At 34.9% G+C, this 25152-nt stretch overlaps 2 protein-coding genes across 6 annotated transcripts; one reads left to right on the plus strand and one right to left on the minus strand.

The window, feature by feature from the left end:
- The first annotated feature begins 759 nt into the window (after positions 1 to 759).
- On the plus strand, positions 760 to 18281 carry LOC136202415 (MLO-like protein 13). Of its 4 annotated transcripts, none has more exons than XM_065993021.1 (14): positions 760 to 882; positions 1902 to 1959; positions 3125 to 3342; positions 4227 to 4343; positions 6859 to 6913; positions 8052 to 8146; positions 9786 to 9860; positions 9938 to 10026; positions 10104 to 10153; positions 11689 to 11729; positions 12185 to 12382; positions 14367 to 14434; positions 15457 to 15517; positions 17887 to 18281. In XM_065993021.1, exons 1-14 carry the CDS (start codon positions 766 to 768, stop codon positions 18079 to 18081), a joined length of 1437 nt encoding a protein of 478 aa, XP_065849093.1. In that variant the 5' UTR covers positions 760 to 765; the 3' UTR covers positions 18082 to 18281. The 4 variants fall into 4 exon arrangements, with proteins under 4 accessions (XP_065849093.1, XP_065849090.1, XP_065849092.1 ...); XM_065993018.1 differs by having other exon boundaries at positions 766 to 882; positions 12347 to 12382; XM_065993020.1 differs by lacking the exon at positions 12185 to 12382 and having other exon boundaries at positions 766 to 882.
- Positions 18282 to 19393: 1112 nt separating this feature from the next.
- Positions 19394 to 24622, minus strand: LOC136202416 (uncharacterized). Of its 2 annotated transcripts, XM_065993023.1 has the most exons (7): positions 24579 to 24622; positions 24369 to 24483; positions 23904 to 24001; positions 22728 to 23018; positions 21167 to 21403; positions 20867 to 21084; positions 19394 to 20073 (listed from the first exon to the last, which is right to left on the minus strand). In XM_065993023.1, the coding sequence occupies exons 4-7, from the start codon at positions 22986 to 22988 to the stop codon at positions 19803 to 19805; spliced, it is 987 nt and encodes a 328-aa protein (XP_065849095.1). In that variant the 5' UTR covers positions 22989 to 23018; positions 23904 to 24001; positions 24369 to 24483; positions 24579 to 24622; the 3' UTR covers positions 19394 to 19802. The 2 variants fall into 2 exon arrangements, with proteins under 2 accessions (XP_065849095.1, XP_065849094.1); XM_065993022.1 differs by lacking the exon at positions 24579 to 24622 and having other exon boundaries at positions 24369 to 24572.
- Between the last annotated feature and the right edge of the window lie 530 nt (positions 24623 to 25152).

Genomic DNA, 25152 nt, shown 5'->3' on the forward strand with positions numbered 1-25152 from the left:
CAGATTACAAATTAGAGTTTACATAATAGAGTATTTATAGCACTCAATCTAACGTAAACCGACTTGGAACCCACGATATCCCCAACGAGACCCCGTTGCTTCATGTCGTAGTGTGTAATACATATTCAAGGCATTACGACAGGATTGAACTAGAAGTCCTCATCTGCTAATTTAATGCCTTCTACCAGTGCAGCAAATTGGACTGCTCACGAGTTTCCTCGTATGTTGTTGGTAGAATCGAAGCCATTAGCAAATTGGACAGCTCACGAGTTTCCTCGTATGTCTTTAGTAGAATCGAAGCCATTTGGAAATTTCTAATGTAAGTTGTGTCCTATGAAGCACAAACGGCATTTTTGAAAAATATGAGACGGTAAAAGTTGTTGTCGTGTGACCGAGAGGTCACGGGTTCGAGTTTTAGGAGCGGCCTCTTGCCAAATTGGCAGGGGAAAGCTTGCCCCCCCTTGTGGTGGGACCCTCGTTTAGCGGGGACGCGTAGTGCACCGGACCGCCCTTTTTTTTATGAGACGGTACGGCGGGATACGCCAAATATCACGGTGCTTCATTGGTTGTGTCAAGCTGAAGAAATTCTTTTCAGCTGTTTGTGCTTTCCTTGAAAGTTATCCATGATTTTGTCATTTTAGCTACTATATATTATATTCTTTTCCTCTAACTTTTACATTTGTTTATTCTTTTGCAGCTTTCTGAGCAATCTAATTCCTCTATAATTGGAAGGCAACCTTGAAAGTAGTTATTCTCAGCAGAAAAATGGCAGAAGAGACCAACTCGTTGCAGTTCACACCGACATGGATAGTCGCCCTCGTCTGTTTCATCATCGTTCTCATGTCTCTTTTTGCCGAACGTGCTCTTCATTCTCTCGGAAAGGTACTATTTTTCGCCTTTTTTTCATTCTCTTCTTGATGAATTTGCACTAATACAACTTGACAATCGTGGTCGAATTAGTCGAAAAGTGACACGTTTCAACGTATGATTTGTGAATGTTTATATAAGTGTTAATGTTGACACGTGTCATTCTCTCGGGAAACTATCTTAGGCATTTTTTTCATTCTATCGAACATGTGAATTTGCACTAAAATAAACTTGATATTCATGATCAAATTAGTCCAAAAGTGACACGTTTCTACGCATGATTAGCAGAACAAACGGGACGTGTCCCTTTTTTTTTCCCTCGAGTTAACCAAAAAAAGCTATGGGAGGCCTACGAGCCCGGGCCTGGTCACTGCAACCCCCTTGTAATATTTCTTTTCTCCTAAAAATATGGAAAAAAACATTTTTTTTATGTAAGCTAGCCTAACATAACCAATTGGTTTGGTTAAGTTTTATTTTTCCATTTAGACCAAGCTTCGTATAAATTTTGATTTTCGGCGTGGAGGAACCCTTAGGTTTTCGGGGCATTGGATTCTCACCAATGTTTGCGTGCTCGTGCTCTTGAGGACATTTATCAAAAGGGGGAATTGCTTAGAAATCGGCGAGGGTGAGCTAATTCCAAAAACCCGATAATGATTTTTCTTTACACAAGGCCAAAACATGTGTGCCGGGCGTGCGACCCATCAACCTACTAGCAATGGGGGAGAAAACATAGCATGTCGAGAGTTTGGACACTTGATTACCCTATTAGTCCGCTCTTGAGGGCATAAACTTTCGGTGTAGAAAATGAGCCGCTTCAAATAGGTTCATTGCTCCGGTCCAGAATACAATTAAGGGTCTGCCACTTCAGGTAGCCATTATGTGGCATAGGGGTTACATCCGGGACGAAAGTTAATAGTACACCACTTCTGCTATGAGTGTTTTTATCAACTTTAATGTTGACACGTGTCATTTCCGACCAATTTGATAAAATAGTAATAATTCCCGAGTTTCTAAACTTCGATGTTGTGTTTCAGTTGTTGCGGAAAAAGAAACAAGAAGCACTGTTTGAAGCTCTACAAAAAGTAAAAGAAGGTTTGATCTTACTCTCACTATTTCTTCCCCATTCCTAGACCATTTTGCACATATCTTTCACAGAAATGGACACCGGAAAACGTTATTTCTATTAAAATATAGCTAGGGAATGGAAAAGAAACTGAAACAAAACGCAAAAACGCTAATGAAGAAGAGTTTCCGTGCAACATAGTTCTACACATTATGCTTATGACATTTCATGATGATCATAAATTAATGGCTTAAACCATACGGAGCCCCCTAAAGTTGTCCATTTTGGTCACTTTGCCCCCGAACTTAAGGGACAACCCATTAGCCACTCCAACTCCCTAATGCGCCCCTTATTTTTCTGTAATCGGAGAAAATTTTGATCAATCGCCTTTTGGTTGATTTCCCATATGCAATGTGGCTTTTGCCTTAAAAAAAGATTTACCCCGTAGAGCATATTTTGCAATAACCTATCTAAACTCGTACACCTTTGAAATACCATCCCGAAAGGCCACATTGCAAATTCTTATAAAAAGAAAAGAGTAAATAATTTATTAGTCCCCATCTTTTTACGTAACACACTGTTTAGTCCTCCTATTTTGAAAAACACAATATAAGGTCCCTATCTTTTGTCAATATTAGCACTTTCATCCTTTTGTCTATTTTTTTCAGATTTTTAACCGAACATATCTTAGGTTTCAAGACAGCCACAATACAATACAAAATGACCATATTACTCTGTTATTTTCTGTCTGTCTTTTTATGCCAAATATAGCGGTTAAATATCTAAAAAAAAATAGACAGAATGACTAAAAGGTTAATAATGACAAATGATAGGGATCTTACAGTGCGTTTTTCAAAATAGGGGGGTCTAAACAGTGTGTTAGGTAAAAAGGATGAGGCTAACAAATTATTTACCCAAAAGAAAAGCCACATTGCATATGGGAAGTTAAATGAAAGACGAGTGGTCTTCACGGGTCAACATCTTCTCTGATTGAGGAAAAATAAGGGGCTGGTTATGTCACTTTCAGGGAGTTGGGGTGGCTAATGGGTTGTCCCTTAAGTTCGAGGGGCAAAGTGACAAAAATGGACAACTTTAGGGCTCCGTATGGTTTAGGCCTAAATTAATTTTGTTCTGATAAACTCTTTGCTCTTGAAGTTTATAAAGTCTGACGAATATTGTTTTGATTGTTGACAGAATTGATGCTTCTCGGGTTCATTTCGCTACTACTTACGGTGACGCAAACTACGATTAGCCGCATATGTATTCCACCGCATCTTGCACTTCACATGCTTCCATGCAAGAGAGAAGAAACCGAGCGCAGCAGCAGTCACGAAAATTATTTTCGTTACGCTGTGAATAGACGACGACATCTCTTATCCGAAAGCAATAATGTAGCTCACTGTGAGCTTGAGGTACCAACAAAACTTTGATGCATTATAATTCAATAACAGACGCGAGAGGAGTAAATTGCACCAATGGTACCTGAACTTTATCCTAGTTCACATTTTGGTACCTAGATTACATTTTGTCCCAAAAATATACCTGAATTAATGATGACCGGACAATTTAGTATATTTTACCAATCAGTGGCCGGTCAATGCGAGTTTGACAAGTAAATTACACTGATGGTACCTGAACTTTATCCTAATTCACACTTTGGTACCTAGATTTTTATTTTGTTCAAAAAATACACATCAAGTAAAAATGACTCAATATTTTAGTACATTTGACCGATCAATGATCGGTCAACGCGAGTTTGACCATTTTAAATTAAAAATTGAGACTCATCATACACTCAATTAACATAAAATTACGATACTGCTATTTAGCTTTCTCTCTCTCTATATATATATATATATTAAATGACAGTATTATAATTTATATTAATTGAGTGTACAGTGAGTCCTAATGTTTAGTTTAAAATGGTCAAACTCACGTTACCCGGTCACTAACCGTTGAAATGAACTAAATTTTTCAGTCACCTTTACTTGAGTTATGTTTTTAGGATAAAATAAAATTCAGATACCAAAGTGTGAATTATGGTAAAGTTCAGATACCATTGATGTAATTAACTCATGAAAGTCACGTTGACCGGTCATTAACCGGTAAAATATACTAAATGATCCGGTCATCGTTATTTCAGGTATATTTTTGAGACAAAATGTAATCTAGATACCAGAGTGTGAATAGGGTATAGTTCAGGTACCATTGGTGTAATTTATGCGACACAGGGACTTCAATAAGATTTAATATGCTCATAATAAAAGTATGAAATGAAGCTAATGTTGATTCACAGGGGAAGATCCAACTGATCTCATTGGAAGCATTGCACCAGCTGCATATTTTCATCTTCGTTTTGGCCGTCGTGCAAGTGATATTCTGCGCCACGACGATGGTTCTTGGCGGGGCAAGGGTAACGTTTCGATGTCTCTCGTATTTGAAGTTTGTGGCATCACATTGATAACCAAATTTAAATGTTTATCTACTTTTACCGGGATAAAGTACCGTTCTACCCACACGTTTTCGAGGTTTTCGGGGTGCCTTTAACGTTAGGAGTGGCTCGATGTTGTCCTCCTCGATGGAGCAATAGAAATCTAACTAGCATGCGTTAAAGGTGTTCCGTTAAATGTTAAATAAAGTAACATTGGCATTGCACTAGGATTTAAATGTTTAGGGAATACGGGACGTCTCCTAATGTCTTCACTTAAGAGTTAAATTGGTCGTCCCCGAAAATGTTTGGGAAAATATTGTACCTTAACCACTATTTTCCCTCTGGGTAAATTACACCCATGGCCACTCAACTTTACCTATTTTAACATTGTGGCCACTGAACTTCAATTCTTAACGGTATGGCCACTGAACTTCACACTTTTTAACACCGATGGCCACTCAATTTTAACTAACTCCTCAAAGTGAATGTTAACGACCTCAAAATGAAAATATTCAAGAATTAAAATTATTCAGAACGACATTTATCATGAAACTACATTTTTTATTTTCCAAAATCACATTTTTTGGAACTTTCTCTCTCTAAAAATTTACTCTATCTCCTAACAAAACAAAACCTAAATGACCTCAAAACGAAAATTTTCAAGAATTGAAGTTCCTTAGAATATTATTAACGCTTTGGATTTTTTATTTTTAGGCCGTCAACGGTCGTTTTGAGGCGTTGAGTGGCCACCGGTGTTAAAAAGTGTAAAGTATTGAAGTTTAGTGACCATAATATTAAACGGATAAAGTTGAGTGGCCATGGGTATAATTTACCCTTTTCCCTCTTCTTTAACGTAATAATTTAATAAAGTAAGATTGCACTAGGATTTACATGTTTAGAGAATACGAGACGACTCCTAATGTCTTCACTTAAGAGTTAAATTGCTCGTCCCCGAAAATGTTTGGGACAATATTGTACCTTAATCACTATTTTCCCTCTTCTTTAACGTGAGGAGTGGCTCGATGCTGTCCTCCTCGATGGCTAAATCCTAGAGCAATAGAAATCTAACTAGCACGCGTTATAGATGTTCCGTCAAATAAAGTAGCATTGCACTAGGATTTACATATTTAGAGAATACGGGACGACTCCTAATGTGTTCACTTAAAGAGTTATATTGCTCGTCCCCGAAAACGTTTGGGACAATATTGTACCTAAACCACTATTTTGCCTCTTCTTTAACCTTTAGGACTGGCTCGATGTTGTCCTCCTCGATGAGCTAAATCCTAGAGCAATAGAAATCTAACTAGCACGCGTCATAGATGTTTCGTTAAATAAAGTAACATTGCACTAGAATTTACATGTTTAGAGAATACCGAACGAGTCCTAATGTCTTCACTTAAGAGTTAAATTGCTCGTCCCCGAAAACGTTTGGGACAATATTGTACCTTAACCACTATTGTCCCTCTTGTTTAACGTGAGGAGTGACTCGATGTTGTCCTCCTCGATGACTAAATCCTTGAGCAATAGAAATCTAACTAGCATTCGTTAAAGATGTTTCGTTAAATAAAGTAACTCTGCACTAGGATTACATACCAAACGACTCCTAATTTCTTCACTTAAGAGCTAAGTTGCGCGTCCCCGAAAACACTAGGGACAATATTGTATCTTAACCACTATTGTCCCTCTTTTTAACGCGAGGAGTGGCTCGATGTTGTCATCCTCGATGGCTAAATCCTAGAGCAATAGAAATCTAACTAGCATGCGTTAAATACCGAACGACTCCTAATGTCCTCACTTAAGAGTTAAATTGCTCGTCCCCGAAAATGTTTGGGACAATATTCTACCTTAACCGCTATTTTCCCTCTTCTTTAATGTGAGGAGCGGGTCGATCGTCATCGATGGGTAAATCCTAGAGCAATAAAAATACGTCGGAGATTAATACAAGATCTATGATTGGGCCTTAACTATCAGTTCGAGCTTTTAGTTCAATCGGTTCTATGATATAGTATCAGAGCCTCGAGGACCAAACGGTCGAGGATTCGAGTCCCGGCAACCTCATTATTGTGTGGAATTAAAAACACATGGCGGGATGGGCCTGTGTTATGCAAGGGGCATTTGCGTGTGGGGGTGTGTCAGAGATTAATATAAGATCTATGATTGGGCCTTAACTATCAGTTCGAGCTTTTAGTTCAATCGGTTCCATGACAAAATATAAATAGCACGCGTTATAGATGTTTCGTTAAATAAAGTGACATTGTACTAGGATTTACATGTTTAGAGAATACCAAACGCCTCCTAATGTCTTCACTTAAGAGTTAAATTGCTCGTCCCCGAAAACGTTTGGGACAATATTGTACCTTAACCGTTATTTCCGCTATTATTTAACAAATAACATGTTTTCTCTTCTATTTATTCAATTTCAATCAGTTTCATGGATATGTATTTCCTTTTGTAGCGAAACATTTCGTAAAAATGATGCCCGATTCTTTGAATGCAGATACGACAATGGAAGGTTTGGGAAGATTCGATTAAGCACGAAACGAAATCAGAAGGTTACCGGAATCAACATTGTTATAAATCTCCATCTGCATCTTTGCAGAAACATCTATGTTGCACGGAAACAGAAACAAATACTAAAATGGAAACGGATACCGGGAAAAGCTGTTTCTAAAAAATATAGGGTGAATACATATGTCATTGCATTTGTCAGTGTTGTCACTTATGCCCTTATATCTAATAAACATCTAAATATATCATAAATGTTTTCCCAATGACACAAAAAATGCCTCGACCGCACCTTGCCAAATATGCCTTCGTAATTGTTAACGATAGACAAATATACTCTTAGTGGTGTGATGAAAACAGACAAAACAGACAAATACGAGGGCATATTTGGCTGTTTATTTGATACATGGGCATATGTGACAAAACAGATAAATACAATGACATATATATATATATATTAACGGGTTAAATGCACCATTGGTCACTGAACTTATATGTTGTATCAAAATGGTCATTCAACTTTAATTTGTCTCAATAAAATCAATCAACTTTGAGTTTTGTCTCAACTACGTCAATCCTGAGATTTCAGTGATTAAACGACATCAAAATGATGACATGGGGTGACACGTCAGCATGAGTCAATTCATATGTCTAACCGAAATAACACGTGGCATCCAGGTATGCGTCACCTGACAGCCACTTGTCCATTATTTTTATGAAAAAGAATAAAATTAGTTTTTTTTTCATAAAAATAACCGAGACGTGGCTGTCACGTGTCGTTTTGGTCAAAGATCTGAGTTGACTCATGCTGACGTGTAAGTTATGTCATCATTTTGATGCGTTTTAATTACTGAAATCGTCAGAGTCGCCTAATTAAGACAAAACTCAAAGTTGAGTGATTTTACTGAGACAAATTGAAGTTGAGTAACTATTCTGAGATAACTATGTAAGTTCAGTGACCAATGATGCATTTAACCCATATATTAACCCAAAATTATAGCTAGTAAACGGTGATGGAAACGGATACGAAACGCAGAAACACCAACGAAGAAGAGTTTCCGTGCAACATAGAGAAACATGCATTTACTTGTTCTAATAACGCGTTTTAATCAATAAAAATATACTACAATGATGAACACGAAAAGTTGAACGTGTAATAATGCGTTTCGTGTTCCGGTTTTGCAGGTGAAGCTAAGCCGGAACAAGAAGATCATCATCACTTGTTCTTTGAGAAACATGCAAGAGGATATTGGAGAAAGGCAGCTATTGTGAGCTGGATGGTAAGTAAGTCTGGTAGCTTAATGCATATTTACATCCTTAAATTTGACACGTTTTGTCCATTGGCACCCGAACTTTTAAAATAACATATCACACACTTATAGTTAGCTTTAAAAACCTATCACACGCCTATAGTTGGCTTTAAAAACCTATTGCATACCTATAGTTGGCTCATTTAGGCATTCTGCATACAAAATCGTTGATCTGTCATATTTGATAGACGTGGCGGAATACAAAACGAACTCACGCGCTTTTCTTTATTCTATAAAACACACATGCCACCTCATTTGTCAAAGATGAATGGTCAAAGATTTGTGTGAAGGAGGTCCGAATGAGCCAACTATAGGTGTATGATAGGTTTTCAAAATGAACTTTAGGTGTGTGTGATAGGTTTTTAAAGCCAACTATAGGTGTGTGATATGTTATTTTAAAAGTTCAGGGTGCCAATAGGCAAAACTTGCCAAATTTAAGGGTGTAAATATAAATTAAGCCTAGTTTTTTTCTTCTTAATCAAGAGTTCAACAGCTCAAAAACTTACATTACGATTACTTGTTCGAACTTTCACGGTTGTCTCAAAATTGTTAATCAGTTTTAATTTGTCTCAATAAAATTATTCAACTTTGAATTTTATTTTAATTAAGTCAATCCGGCGACCGAGAGTAAAAAGACAGAAACGCGATGTGGCTGCCAGATCAGCAATAGTCAACTTTCACTATTGATCAAAACGCCACGTGGATGTCACCTAGCTGACCGAAACGACACATGTTAGCTAGGTGGCAGCCACGTATGGTTTTGGTCAACTAGGTGGCAGCCACGTATCATTTCAGTATGAAGTTGACTAGTGTTGACGTGGAAGCCACATATTTCGTGTGTCTTTTTGCTCATGAAGTCATGGAATGACTTTATTGAAATAAAATTCAAAGTTGAATGATTTTAGGATTAAGGTGCAAAAATACCCCTAACGTTTTGGGTCAGGAGCAATTTTACCCCTAACGTTGGAAGCCAAGAGCAATTTTACCCCAAGGTTGATAAATTGGGTCAATTTGAGAAATAATTCATCAAATTGTCTACTCAGTCATGAATCTTGTCATCTACACTTTACACGTGCGTCATTTTATGAGTAACAAATTACAAACATATGTTGGGATGTGAAAATAAATAAATAAAAATATATTGTCTTTTGTACGAATTAGATAAAAAAAATAAAAAATTCACCGAATTTATAAATATTAATCTCCAATTCTATTAATAAATTACAAAAAACATGAAATCTTTTTTTAGAAGGAATTGATATGCAATTGGTGCAAAATAAGGAACAAAAATATCTGTGTTTTATAATAGTGTCTGAAATTGACCAAAATTATCAACGTTAAGAGTAAAATTGCTCTTGGTTACAAACTTTAGGGGTAAAATTGCACCATTTTAGACGTAAATTGCTCCTGGCCCAATACGTGAGGGGTATTTTACAAATTGAATTTGAGTGATCATTTTGAGACAACCATGAAAATCTAGTGACCAATGGTGTATTTAACCCCGTTAATGGTAGATCAACTTTGATGGATTCGCCTTGTGAAACAAGAAGTTCCGGGTGAAAAAACATTTGACATTCCATCTTCTGAAACCGAATTGTTTATGTTTCAGATTTCGTTTTTCAAGCATTTTACCGGATCTATTACCAAGTCGGATTACGTTGCTCTTCGATATGGATTTATCCAGGTCAGATCAGATTTTTTTGGTTTCATAATTGCAATGCCGAACTAAACCGGTGACACTTTGAAGCGTGTTCAATGCAGACTCATTGTCCGCATATACCGCGGTTCGATTTTCACAGCTACATACTGAGGACACTTGAAACTGATTTCAGGAGAATCTGTGGAATAAGGTGAGCATATTTAACGAACTCGGTTACTTAATTTCGATTATTCGGTATACCGACTAATAATTAACATGTCGAAACAGCTGGTACCTATGGCTTTTTGTTGTGATTTTCTTGCTACTGAATGTTCAAGGTAACTTCTCTTTCCTTTCTGTTAACTGATAGTTGATTTATGTTGCACGGAAACGGATGCGGAAACGATACTGGGAAACGTAATTTCTGAAAAACGCTGGAAACGGAAATGTGGGAAAAACGTGTAAATATTAAAAATATAAGGGCATATTTATAAATATTAAAAATATAATAATATATTAAAAAAAAACAAGATTGAAGAAAAAGTTCAAGCTCAATTAATATTCAAGAGATAAGGATTATAGGAGAAAGAAATATGGATAAGTTCTTTAAATTAAAGGATGCAACGTAGGAATTATCTCTTAAATAGAAAGTTTCAATTTTCCTAATATTAGATTAAACAGGATCTACAAAATAGAAAATTTAAATTTCCAGAATTTTAATCGAAATAGGTAGGGAAAATCGTTTAAAAACTGAGGGACGCTTTTCATATTTTGGGTAGTTACGGAAACGTGTCCGGAAACGTTTTGTATCAGTTTCTGAGTGTTTCTGTTCCCACATCTGTCGGAAACGGGAAAACAAGTGTCATGGAAAGTTTCTGTGCATTATAGATAATAAATAAGGACATCTTTTATAAATATAACATGCAAATCATGCTAATAACATGTTTTGTGCAAAATGATAAATAAGGATATTTTTGACGAATATAACTTTGTGTAAATCATGATTTTAAGAACCGAACCGGTCGGTTCAACCCGGGTTAACCGAAACTGGTCCCAATTCCAGGTCGGAGGTGGTTTGGTTTTCTAATCTTTGAAAACCGGTGAGAACTGCTCAAACCGGTCGGGTTGTGGGATTCAAACTTTTTTTTTTGTTCCTAAGTGTATCCAGCGTCGACATGGTTTGCACCTCTGTGGATGAGACTGCTGGCCACGGAAATTCTTTCCATTCCCAAAGGCGAGGATCGAACCCTGGACCTTTAGACCCTTAAACTGTAAACACTAATGTTTATCATGGTTGAATAAAATAATATTTGAAAATTAATTAAAATGAAGACTATAAAATATCATTGAATTGATACAAGCTGTTCGAATTAAATCTCTCAAGAATGTCGAGAAATTTCATTTTCGATAGAACTCAATTTAATTGCTTTTAACAGATGAAGTTATGACGGGTAACGGATATCGAGTACAAACAGATGAAGTTCAAATTTCACATTTTATATCTAAAAAACAATAATTTTTTTAATATATAAAAGAGTTATGACGGGTAACGGATATCGAGTACCCTGAGGGTATTTCCATACCCGTCCCATTACCCAAGTTTTGATCTCATACTCGTCTCATTAGGGTCGGATAGTGCCGGATATCTGTGGATTCAGTACCCATTGCTATCCCTAGATCCGCTATCTCAAACTTTTTTCCACCAAATACCGCTATTAAATGTTTTGACTAGTCAAACTTCTAATTATAAAAAAAAATCTTAATTTATGTAACTCCAGTTTTATTATTGTTGCATATTTTTATATCCTGTTTTATTTTTGAATTAATCACATCTATTTATGTATAACTCTAGCAAAGGAATGAATTTGTGCAGGATGGCATACCTATTTTTGGTTGGCCTTTTTGCCTATAATTGTAAGTGGTTTGTTGATACACAAATGATGATTTTATTTTTATTTCATGTTTAATTAAAAATGGCACCACATTCATTTGGGTCCCTAAATTAAAGTTTCAGATCAATTAGGACCCTAAATTATCAAAATTATCAATAAGGTCCTTGAACTAAGTAAAAATTATCAATTGAGTCCTCATTTTATCCTAAAATCAGAAACTGTAACTATTTGATATAGACCATGATAATCTCTGTGTTGGTTCAAAATGGGTTTAAAAAAGAGGGTCTGAAACTGTCCAACCATATAATTTTCGACGATGCTTCAATTGATGATTTTTTATTAATGTTGGGATCTGATTGATGATTTTGATAGTTTAAGGTTTTGATTGAGTTTGAAGACTTAGTTTAGGGAGGGAAATGGGTATTATGCCATTAAAAATTGAGTGTGGAAATAACATATATGTATATATATATATAGCTTTTGCTGCTGGTGGGGGCAAAATTGGAACATGTAATAACAGGTTTAGCTCAAGAAGGAGATGAGAGATTGCATAATAAAGCAGTAGAGCCATCAGATAAACATTTTTGGTTTCACAATCCAGTTGTTATGCTTCACTTGATTCATTTCATTCTATTTCAGAATTCTTTTGAGATTGCTTTCTTCTTCTGGATTTGGGTAATCTCCTTTTTCATTTTCAATTTTATCATCATTATCATGGGTAAATTACAGATTAGAGGTGGTAATTTCGGGTTTCGTATCAAAATCGTATTAACTCATATATATGTAGGGATGTAAATGGGGCGGAGATTCTCTGTCCCCATCGGAAATCCGCCCCGACGGGGATGGGGAATCCTCGATTAGAATCTCAGTGGACGGGGACGAGGATATGGATGTAAATGGGGTGGGGATTCTCTGTCCCCGTTGGGATGGGGAATCCCCTATAAGAATTCCCATGAGAGGGAGATGAGGATAATTTTGTCTCCCGTGGTGGGAATGTGATCTCCGCCCTGTTAATCCTTAATGGGGATCTCCGACAAATTCCCGTGATAATTGATCTTTTTGGATGATTTAAATACATTGTAACCAGATGATTGGTTTTATTCAAATTTTTTTTTTGGTGATTTGGAAAATTTGAGAATCATCGTTGATGTGTGGTATTATTAGAGACTCCTCCTTAAAAGTTTTAGGCTTTACTAATTTGATTTGAAACATAAACGATGATTTCCGCGGAAAATGGAGATAAGCTTTTTGGAAATCTGTAAATTGGGGACGGGGACGGAGATAGGGATAAATCGGTCTCCGTCTAACTCGCGGGGGAAATAAGGATGGGAAATGCATTCCCTACCTTGCCCTGCCCCATCGTGCCCGTTTACATCCTTAGATGGGGGTTGTTTTGTCCCCCACAAGCAGTGACGGGGATAGGTATCCCCACCTTGTGGGGAACCCTCTACCCGTTCTCGATATGTCCCCACGAGGATCTCCACGGATTCTCTGATTAATTTCCAGTTTATTTTATTTTTATTTTTGTATGTATATATTGTTTTTGTGATTCTTTTTAGAGTTACTAGGTAAGATTGCTTTTATTCTTTCATTCCATCACTCAATTCAAATTTGATTTTATTATTTATCGCTACATTATGCCAAATGTCAAGCAAATGGAGATAAAATAGAAAAATTTGATATATATATTAAAACAATATAATGAAACTGGGGATGGGTTCCCGTGGGGTTGGAATGGCGACAAAACAAAACTGTTTCCATTTAGGTTTTAAGGACAGAGAATCCTGTAAAACTCGGTTCCAATACCATGTAGATATTGTCCGCTCTGGCCCAATTCCAACACATTGGGCCTCACGACTTTAAAACGCGTCTGCATGTATTAGATTCACATCTTACTAATAAGCCCCAATCAGTCCCTCTCCATTTCCGATGTGGGATTCAGTTCATTCCTGTTCCCATCGCCATCCTTTAAGGCCGCTCCTTGCTCAGGCCTTCTTACCCCGGCGCCACCCACTCCGGACCGGGTTGTTACAAATCCCCTGTTTACATCCCTATATATATAAATGCTAGAAAAATGATTTTCGTGTCAGTCGAGTTGTCTCTGTAAATTGTATCTTCTTATCGAAATTGCCACCTCAAATTCCACTTATAGCCACTGAACTTTACTCATTTTTACGGTATGACCACTAAACTTCAAAACATAACATAAAAGTCACTCAACTTTACACTTTCTAACATTATAGCTACTAAACTCAAATTAACCTTTCAAAATGAAAATGTACAATAATTAAAGTTGTTTAGAACAACATTAACTATGGAACTACTTTTTTTTTTATTATTATTTTCCAAAATCACAGTTTTCAAAGTTTTCTTCCTCTAAACATTCACTTTCTCTTTTAACCAAACAATACCTAAATGACCTCAAAACGAAAAAATTTAAGAATTTCTATTTTTAAGTCATCGACAATCATTTTGAGACGTTAATTGAAATTGTGTGTCCCATAACGTTACAAAGTGTAAAGTTAAGTGACTTTTATATTACGTTTTGAAGTTTAGAGGTCATACTGTAAAAATGAGTAAATTCAATATTCATTAATATAATTTACCCTTATTATGAGTTCCAAATGTGCAAATTACAAGAAAAATTGGTTTGGAACAGTTCACATATGGATTTGAATCATGCATCATGGAGAAACTTGGCTACATCATTCCAAGACTTATCATGGGGTAATTTACTCATTCATATTAATATTAGTCTTTCTATTTGAAAAAAAAAAACACATTACTAATTGGGTAAAATACATTCATGACCCTTAAATTAAGACACTACTAACATTATGATCCTGAACTATAATGTCTGTAGCATTACAGTCTCTAAATAGGACTGTAATCGAACCAAGCCGAGTTTTGATATGTTCATACTCGACTCGATAATTGAGCTTGAGCTCAATATCATATTCGAGATCAATTCATTAAGAAAATTATCTGCTCATGAACAACTCGTTTATTTTTTTACGAGCTTTGCTCGCAAGCAGTTCGTTAATTTTGTTCATGAACTTTGCTAGCGAACAACTCATTAGTTATGTTCATAAGCTACGTAGTTTTCAAAACTAAAACAACAAAGTTTCACACAAAACTACGTAGTTTTACATTTTCTTCTTTGTAAAATTACTATTACTACAAAATAATCGTAATGAGATTGCTCACGAGTCAGTTCGTGAACATTATATTCAAGCTTGTTCACAAACCTATAATCAAATATGTTCGTAAGCTTCCGTCGTGCACAAACTTGACTCATTTACGAATCGAGCCTCAAAATCGTGCTTAATCTTGACTCATTTATAAATCGATCCAAACTTGGTCGAATTTTTATTGAGTCGGACGCCGCCCTATCCTAAACTTCATCTCGTGATATTGAAGTCTTTGAATTTTATATTACGCTAGCACCAAAGTCCAAAGAAAAGAAAATCCATTTTAAAAACTAACGAAATGACAGACAAGTTTGACTACATCATTGATTCTTTTATTATTCATATCACCATAAATTGTGGTTAAATATTTATTTCGAGATTATCATTTCGTTAATTTTTTGAACAATTTTTTTTATTTGGACTCTAATATTAGTATAATATAAAGTTTAAAAACTTTTATTTCATAAAATAAAGTGTAATTAGCATAATTTGGAGGTAATAGATGCATTTTACTCTATTTATTAGGTTGTTTTGTTAATAATTTCTTGTGTTTTGCAGGGTGCTTGTTCAAGTGATATGCAGTTATAGTACCTTACCTTTATATGCTTTAGTTTCCCAGGTAAATACTTCAAATTTCTACCAAAACACCATTAATGATTCTTTTTACCATAATTGTTTAGATCGGGACCGACGGTTCAACCGAAATCGGTTACTTTTTTTAATCGGAGGTGGTTCGATTTTTTCTCCTTTAAAAATTGACCAACACCGTTCGAACTGACCGGGTAAACCATGAGGTTGACCCAATCCGAACGATTTGATCGGGTTAAATTTTATTCATATTTACTTTTAAAAAAAATCTTTGACACTAATGGAATTTCAACCTTGAACTTCAACTTACTACTATATCACCATTTAATTAAGAGATAAGATACTAAAATAGATATGGTTTTTGGGAAGTATCAATTTAGGTTTCATGTACAAAATAGCATTAATATAGGTTTTTGGGAACGCGACACGTCATTTATATTATTCCGTTAAGTTCTGTCAATTGTACGTAGAGGGAGAAATCAAAACTTATCAGAGTAATATGAATGAAATGTCACGTTCCGTTATCGGTGTCTAAATTGATATATTTTTTTAAATGTTAAACCTATATTAATGTTATTTTATACGTAGAACCTAAATTGATACTTTTTCAAAAATTATAGATCTGTTTTGATACTTTATCTCTTTAATTAATGATGAATAACGTAAATATATATATATACATATATAATGTGAAAAAAAATATTCAAATATTAATTATTATTATTTTTGTTTTATATTTTAATAAATATTATAAAAAATATTTAATCTTTTCAATACTAATAAATTTTAATTGGCATTTCAACTTTAAATATATGTACAAAATATTTGAAAGTTTTTTAAATTATATAATTTAAATTGAGTTATAAAATTATATTTTTGTTTTATAAAATATATATCATATTATTTTATTATATTTAGGTGTTAATAATATGGGATAAGTTACCTATCTGGAAACATACTGAAAACCATTACTGAAAACCATTCCTTTCGAACCGACGCAAGGCCGTCTTCCAAATGAAAAGAAAAAAATGAGCTCGTTGGGAAGAAAGATGGAGTGCTTGGTCTATAGTTTTTGGGAAAGTATCAATTTAGGCTTTACGTACAAAATAATACCAATATAGGCTTAACGTTTAAAAAATAGTATCAATTTAGATCTTTATAACGGAACGTGACACATCATTCTTATTCATCTGTTAAGTTCTGATTTCTCTCTCCACGTACAATTGACAGAACTTAATAGAGTAATATGAATGATGTGTCACGTTTCATTATTGAGACCTAAATTGATACATTTTTTAAATGTTAACTTATATCGATACTATTTTGTATGTGAAGTCTAACTTGATACTTCCCCAAAAACCATAACCCTATTTCAGTACTTCTCCCGTAAACCTATCCACGGGCTCGGGTACCTGCCTACGTTTCATTATTGAGGCCTAAATTGGTACCTTTTTTAAATGTTAAGCTTATATCAGTACTATTTTTTACGTGAAGTCTAAATTAATACTTCCCCAAAAACCATAATCCTATTTTGGTACATTCTCCCATTAACCTATCCACGGGCTCGGGTACCTGCCCGTTCCGCCCGGTCCGTGTCTCTTGGACCAGGCTTGGACAGTATAAATTAGGGAAAATTACACAGAAATTCATATTTTAAAAACTATTTACAATTATGAAAATCGCTTTTATGTATTTTATCATTATATGATTTTAAATTTTAAAATATCAGAATATCATAATTTTATTTCTATTTTTGTCAAATTTTCAGTTATTCAGTTGCAGGAAATAAAAACAATTTTAAAAAAACCACCAAATATGACATTTAAATAAATTTGTTTGACATTTAAATAAATTTGTTTAAGAGTCTGACACAGTTATAAATAATTTGTTAATTATGATCATTGTGTAATTTACCCTATAAATTAAGCTTAGACCCAGACCCGTTAAAGTCCGTCTATTTTTTAGACGGGTTTGGGATTGATTAAAATAATACGAGTCGGTCCATCCCGGCCCGCCTATTAATATTAACTAATTAATTTATAAATTTATATATTAAATATTTACTTTTAAATATAAATTTTATTTTTTATAATTAAAAATTATATATATATATATATATTTAGGTTTGTTTATATGGACTGAGTTTGAGATTTGAATTTTAAATCTAAGTCCAGCCCAACTAAATTTATAGTGGGCTGGGCTGGACTTGACTTAGTACTTTTACATAAAAGCCTGATGGACCCGGTCTGAGCCCGGCAATGGCCTGGTCTTCTCCCTAATAATTTTAATAAGTACATATTTTTTATTATTTTTATATGTATTAAATTTGTAATTTTATCATATTGCATTTATTAATCTTATTTGCTAACTGGTTGTTGTTGGTTGATTTGGTGAGGAAAGATGGGAAGCAATTTCAAGAAAAGCATATTCCATGATCATGTGCAATCAATGATAAGTAGATGGGCTAAAAGGCCTACTGATGAAGAAGGAAGCTCTCATTCTCATAAATTCATAACTCAGAGTAATTCACAAGAAATGGTTTTTATTGAACCAAATACAACAGCAATATCAATGGCTGCAGATTCCCACATTTAATTAAATGTCAAATCTCAATTATTATTATTTATTTGTAAATCAATTATTTGTTGGGCTGTCCATGTCATGGTTCTATTCTACAAAATCTTTTGCACAAAGCAAAACAAATTTATTTCTTGGTTTTTGTCTTTTTTTATCCATGCTATATTTGGACATTGTATTACTTAAATGTTACAACTCCAATGGCTAAAAGTAGTTATATTATACGGGTAAGTTACATTTTAAGGTGTTAATTGAAGTTTAATGATTATAATGTTAAAAATGTAAAATTGAGTAGCTTTCCTGTTATATTTTGAAGTTTAATGATTATAATGTTAAAAATGTAAAATTGAGTAGCTTTCCTGTTATATTTTGAAGTTTAATGACATTATGAAAGTGAATAAAGTTCAATAGCCATGAGTGTAATTTACCCTAAAATTATAAATCCTTAATTTAACATCCATACTATTCTACCAAATAAATTAAATAAAGAATAACTCTAATAATAACTATGAACACTGAACACTGATTCATACCCAAAATTATTGTAAATTACACACATGGCTACTGAACTTTACCTCAACTAATATTGTGGCCAATAACTTTCAAAACATAGCATAAAAGCTACTAAACTTTACATTTTCTAACATTATGATCACTAGATTTCAATTAACGCATCAAAGTGTTGATGAAATAGAAAATTTTAAGAATTAATAATATTCCAAACAACTTTGATTCTTCTAACTTTTTTGTTTTGATGTTATATAGGCATTGTTTGGTTAAGAGAAAAAAAAGCTCCGAAAATAGTAATTTTGAAAAATAAAAAATGTGATTCTATGATATATGTGGTTCTCATTCTTGAAAATTTTCATTTTAAGGTCGTAAAAATCAATCATTTTTGTTCCATTACATTTTTGTTCTATATTTGTCGTTGTATTATGGAACACTTTATCTTCCAAAATCTTAATGATAGTGTGTGAACTGAAATTGCTAATTTATAACAAGGGGGCAAATTGTATATAATGTCAAACTCAAGGGGGTTATTAGCAATTTATCCAAAAAATAATACTCTCGTTCCACAATACATATCTTTTAAGGTTAATGCACACTAACTAAGAAATACAATTAATTTTAAGTAAAAGACTTTGTTACCCTTGTATTAATTGCATCCACTAGTAACTTTATCTATTCCCACGGTAAAAACTCAATTTAAATAGGAATATATTTGGTAAAAGTAAATTAATAAGCATAGATTGAAACAAAATGACATTTATTATAGAACAAAAAAAAATTTCTAAAAGGACATGTATTGTGGAACGGAGGGAATACTAACTAAACAAATAAAGCGATTTGATAAACATCAGAAGCTATGGCCTCCAAAGTCTAATATTTTACAGAGGCATAGGAATCATCTTTTATGTGTTGCGTATTCCTAGTTACAATGCCTAAGAAATAATCAGAATCTATGTTGCACGGAAACTCTCCGTCACCAGCATTTCCATGTTTCCGAGTTTCGTATCCGTTTCCGTTTCTTTTCCATTTCCATAAGGAAATTGATCGTGGGATCATTACCGTTTCCTAGCTATATTTTTTTGGAAACCGCGTTCCCGGTGTCTGTTTCTGTGTACGTGTTAGTTTCCGTGCAACGCATTTTAAATGATCAGGGAATGCAAAACCCCTCTAGCATATATATGTTTTTTTTTTCATCTTTACAGGTTAATTTTTTCTCTAAAATGTCTGGACTATGATGAACGAGATTCAGAAGACAAACCGAAATCATTGCGCCTTTCAAGTGTATGTTTCCCCATCTCACAACTTCCATGGCTGGAGGCAGGGAGTTCTTCCGTAGCACCCTTCTCTTCGAGCTCATGCATCGCTCTTTTCGCGTACACGGTGAAAGCAACCGTGGTAACGATAGCCACAATGAAGGAGAAGACATTGTATATGATTTCCACAGTAGTCAAGTGATAATTCCCATACTTCACATCAGCAAATGTCCTTATTAAACGACCGCTGCATAAAAGTATCGCAACCAGTTTAAAAAGCGGATGGAGTAAAAGAAAGGACCGAAGCATCTTAAAAAACCCCTCGAACAAGCTTTCTTATTTTTATGCATCGAGTTCTCGATCATTTATTTTTATACATCGAGTCCTTGATCAGTTATAAACCCATATATTGAGCCCTTAAAGGGCAGCCGGGTGCACTACGCGTCCCTGCTAAGCGAGAGTAGGGGTGCCACCACAAGGGTGTACTGGGGCAAGCCTTACCCTGCCAATTTTTTTGGGCAAGAGGCCGCTCCTAAGACTCGAACCCATGACCTCTCAGTCACATGGGAACAACGTTTACTGTTGAGCCAAGGCTTGCCCTCTATATTGAGCCCTTAATCATTTATGAATATACACGTGCCCTTGATCGAAGGGCTCAATTGAGCTTTCTAAGTATTCAATATGTATAAATGAAAATAAAAGATCAGGGCCTCACGATACTTTAATTCGCATTTTTTTTCCTTTTTCGTTTTTTAGAGAAATATGAAAAGTTGTTAGAACTTTGCCATATTTTTAGTATGCATTCAGATGATGTGAAAGATATTTATCCATCAGATAACTTCTATGTTGCACGGAGAGAATTTGTGTCGCTGACACGACTTGATTTCACGGTTTTATATGATGGTTCATGTTAGCCGACCCCGAATCATTTCGGGACTAAGGCTTTGTTATTGTTATTGTTGTTGTGTCCGTTTCCGTGCAACATAAGATAACTTGGAAATAACAGATAAGTATATTAGGAAATCATCATGAGAACTGACCTGTATATATATAAAAATGCTTCTGGCACCATTCCAGCAATTGAGCCCCATAAGTAAGGCCAAAACTTCATACTTGTCACCACTATTGCATAATTGAAAATTGTGTATGGAAACGGTGAAACCCGAAAGATGGCAACCACTCGAAATTGCTGAAACCAGCTCCCTTCCCCAGCAAGTCTGATCATAGCAGCTTTCTTAGGCCATCTCTTTAACCATTGCTGAGCAATTGACAGAACAAAGATTATTTTAGACTCAGTTTGGATAGGGGGACAAATAAAATTCAAACAAGAATTATCTTACGTGGATGCGGTCACGGAGTAGTAGTCCTATCCAATATGGAAGGACCATTCCAATAGTTGTTCCAACCATGATGATAACGAAGCCAATTCCGTAACCAAAAATCATTCCAGCCAACCACATAGAAGGTCCTGAAGGAATTAAGAACACTGGGAAAAGAGCCAAAGAAGCAACGAGTACAAGGGCAAGGACTGGACGGCCGAAGGCAGTTGCTTCCCATTGCATAATGGGAAACAGAACCTACAGCGAAATCAAGCAAGATTATCATATATTTCAGGCAGTTTCATTTAAAATATTTAATTACAAGCTTGTATTCATACACGTGTTTCTGTGTACGCCAGTGAAATATGCAGCACACTGTGTGTTGCTTTTGCAGTAAAAGGACTTGTATCATTCAAAGCTTTTCAGAGGATAATATTTAAAAACCGTCATCTTAAGGTTATAAGAAAACAAAGAGATGGTCAAATAGAGTGTAATTTTGATCATAGTTATTGAATGCACACGGCACACTTAGGGGCAGGGTCGATTTAGTTGCCAATTCTGCTGTACCACTGGGGCTTCAAAGAATGGAGCAACACGAAATACTAAACCATGACAATATTCTTAATCATAAGTAAATCTAAGATACAATAAACCCCGTATTCTAAATTAAATTTCGATTGTTCAACTAAATAGTAAATCCTAAGTTGACTAATGGCTACTCCTCATCAAAACTCTCCAAACACATCAGTATCACACTCCTTATCTAACACATCTTCAAACTCTTGTTCAAGAAACTGATCCTCTTCATCCTCATCAACAATCACTTTCTTTTTCCTCCTAGTCTCGAAGAAATGCAGGAGCTTTTCCTCGAACACAAGAAGATGATACTTTAACCCTTCTTCCTACTGCTCTAGTGTTATAAGCACATTCTTCAACTCTAACAGCCCTACTAACTGAATCCCATGTCAGATTATCATCTTCAAACACGAGTTCATCATCATCCCACAGTTCTCTCCCTTTGGCTGCTCACTTTTCACGTACGTTTTGTTTTGTTTCTATCTGTTCTGTTTTTCGCTGCTTCTCTCTCTCAATAACTGTGCGATTTTGTCTCTTCCTCTTCTAATTCAAACGTGTATCTTCCTTTTTAATATTATCTTTTTGCTTATTTTGAACCTTTAGAAGTGTCTAATCCAAGGGTGAACATTAAACCTACATTAAATACTTCAAAAACCCCCAAAAACTGCACATATGTCACAGAGGCGTGCCACGGCGACTGCGCCTGCAATTGAGGGTGTTAAGGCGCTAAGCATGGAGTCTTGTGTGCCATGCGCCTTTTGCGCGCCATTAACAACTATGATTTTGGTAGTTCAAGCCATAACCCACCAAGTCCTAATAAATGAAAAACTTAAAGAACAAACGGTTGAAGAACTGAGCATATATAGAATTGATCTAGAACATAGAAATTGAAGCAATGCATACAAAAAATTGAAGAACTAAGCATATATAGAATTGATTTAGAACATAGAAACCGAAGCAAAACATTAGATAAAGGAAAGACATGGCAAGTGCAGAGAGAAAATACCTTCTCAAAAAGAAATGGCACTCCCCATTTCAAGAAAAAGTAAAGGAATACAATAGTAAGAACAAAAAACGAGAGAGCTTTAGTCCACCAACTCAAAGATTTAAATGTTGATTTTGCTTCAGCCTGTGAGATGTGAATTTGTGGAGGTACCCTTTGTTCAATGGGTACAACAAGCCTAACATATTCACTGTCTTCCCTTACATATACACGATGATCAGAATTTGTAGCTTCTTTCCTTGACTCCTCAGAGGGCTCTAGCATTTCAAGTTTATGAAGATCTATAGAGACTACCTATAAATAGAAAATTAACCATATTCAATACGAAAAAAGTAACCAAACTTTACAACTTGTCAACACATGCTGATTGAAAAAAGAAACAGAACTCCATGATTTTTTCTCTTTTTAAATGAAAAAGTTACAAACATATGTTGATTAAAAAGACTGTCAAAACCATATGAGCATTGAAGAGGGTTTTACATGACTATTCATTCAAAAAACTTCCACATATATGTTTGATTAAAGATTTTTGTTACCAATTATGCTTCACATACATGAACTTTTTTTTATTTAACAATAGATGCCCATTTTGGTGGATAACAAGAAAACAGAAAACCTTGCAGATGATAATTGATAATCCATCTTATAAGAATCTAAAACTCGAGGCACTAAAAACAGGGGGGGAATCAGTTGAACAGACGAAAATCAGTTAAACACATGCTGATTGAAAAAAGAAACACAACTCCATGATTTTTTCCCTTTTTAAATGAAAAACATATATTCACAAGCCACAAACATAATTAAATTGATTAAAAAGACTATCAAATCCATAATTTTGTCCTCTTTTGAGCATTGGAGAGGGTTTTACATGACGATTCATTCAAAAAAAATCCACATACATGTTTGATCAAAGATTTTTCTTACCAATTATGCTTCACATACATGAATTTTTTTCGATTTCACAATAGTTAACCCCTTTCAGCATATAACAAGAGAAAAAAAAAACTTGCCAATGATAATCCATCTCGAGAAACTAAAAATAGAGGGAGAATCAGTTTAACAAGCGTAAGTAGTAAGCTGAACTGAAAAGAATAAGCAATCGAATAAATAGTTAAAGCATCCATTACCATTAGGGCTAAGAGTATAGAGAGAAAACTTCTGCTTTAACTTTAACTTTACCTTTGTAAATAGAAATACGTATATCGCTGTACGACTGAAACGCCGCCGCCGATAACAGCCAATCCAGCGTCGTTGTCCGGACCTCAGGAACGGAGAAACTGGGAGAAGGAAGGGAAAAGGAAATTGTTAGAGTTAGAGATGAATGATGAACGCAGATACGGAGATTAGCAAGTCATTCGTGAGTCCTACATTAATTTTTCTTTCCAATTACGCTTCACATACATGAATTTTTTTCGATTTCACAATAGCTAACCCATTTCGGCATATAACAATAGAAAAAAAGCCAATGATAATCCATCTTACAAAAATCTAAAACTCGAGAAACTAAAAACAGAGGGAGAATCAGTTTAACAGGCGTAACTAGTAAGCTGAAAAGAATAAGCAATCGAATAAACAATAGTTGAAGCATCCATTACCATTAGGGCTTAGAGAGTAGAGAGAAAACTTCTTTAACTTTAACTTTACCTTTGTAAATAGAAATACGTATATCGCTGTACGACTGAAACGCCGCCGCCGCCGCCGCCGCCGCCGCCGCTGCCGATAACAGCCGATCGAGCGTCGGTCCTCAGGAACAGAGAAACTAGGAAAAAGGAAAGGAAAGGGAAAGGAAATTTGTTAGAGATGATGAATGATGAACGCAGACAGGGAGATTAGCAAGTCATTCGTGAGTCTTACATTATGCTTGCTTGCTGGTATCTTTTTTTAAAGTTAATTTAAAAAACTTGTTTAAAGAAAGATAAATGTGTATCTTTATTTATTTATTAAATAATTAATTAATTAATTTGGGTTTTCTTAGAATGTTCAAATATGTGTTTGTTTGGAATCGGAGGTAACCAACTCGTTTACTTTTCTTTATTATTTAGTCAAAATCTAAATAGTTTTTTTTTTTATTTTTAAATTGTGTAAAAAGCTTAGTTTACCCCTAAAATTTCAAAATATTTCGATAGCCCGCATAGGGGCGGACACAAGGGGACATGGAGGTAGGGATGGCAACGGGGACTGTATCCACACGTATCCGACCCTAATGAGACTACATGTACCCTGTATAAAAAGGTATGAGACTCAGTTTCATACCTTTTTATACAGGGTAGTCCCATTAGGGTCGGATACGCGTGGATACAGTTACAAGATCAAAACAATTACCCGTTAGTAGAGGTGCACATGGTCAGTTAACCAATCCATTTAATTCGGTTAACCATATTTCGATTAACCTATTATTTTGGTCGGTTAACTTATATTTCGGTCTATT

Source organism: Euphorbia lathyris, chromosome 8 (genome assembly GCF_963576675.1).
Source record: "Euphorbia lathyris chromosome 8, ddEupLath1.1, whole genome shotgun sequence".
Classification (NCBI taxonomy): Eukaryota; Viridiplantae; Streptophyta; class Magnoliopsida; order Malpighiales; family Euphorbiaceae; genus Euphorbia; species Euphorbia lathyris.

Bases quoted from the DNA above. Each gene is read 5' to 3' on its own strand.
- LOC136202416 (XM_065993023.1), bottom strand. From the start codon at position 22,988: ATGCTAGAGCCCTCTGAGGAGTCAAGGAAAGAAGCTACAAATTCTGAT. The intron at 21,404-22,727 runs GTATTTTCTCTC...ATTTCGCTGTAG, and splicing joins TGCCATTTCTTTTTGAGAAG to GTTCTGTTTCCCATTATGCA. The intron at 21,085-21,166 runs GTAAGATAATTC...TCAATTGCTCAG, and splicing joins TACTCCGTGACCGCATCCAC to CAATGGTTAAAGAGATGGCC.
- LOC136202415 (XM_065993021.1), top strand. From the start codon at position 766: ATGGCAGAAGAGACCAACTCGTTGCAGTTCACACCGACATGGATAGTC. The intron at 4,344-6,858 runs GTAACGTTTCGA...CTTTGAATGCAG, and splicing joins TGGTTCTTGGCGGGGCAAGG to ATACGACAATGGAAGGTTTG. The intron at 11,730-12,184 runs GTAAGTGGTTTG...ATATATATATAG, and splicing joins TGGCCTTTTTGCCTATAATT to CTTTTGCTGCTGGTGGGGGC.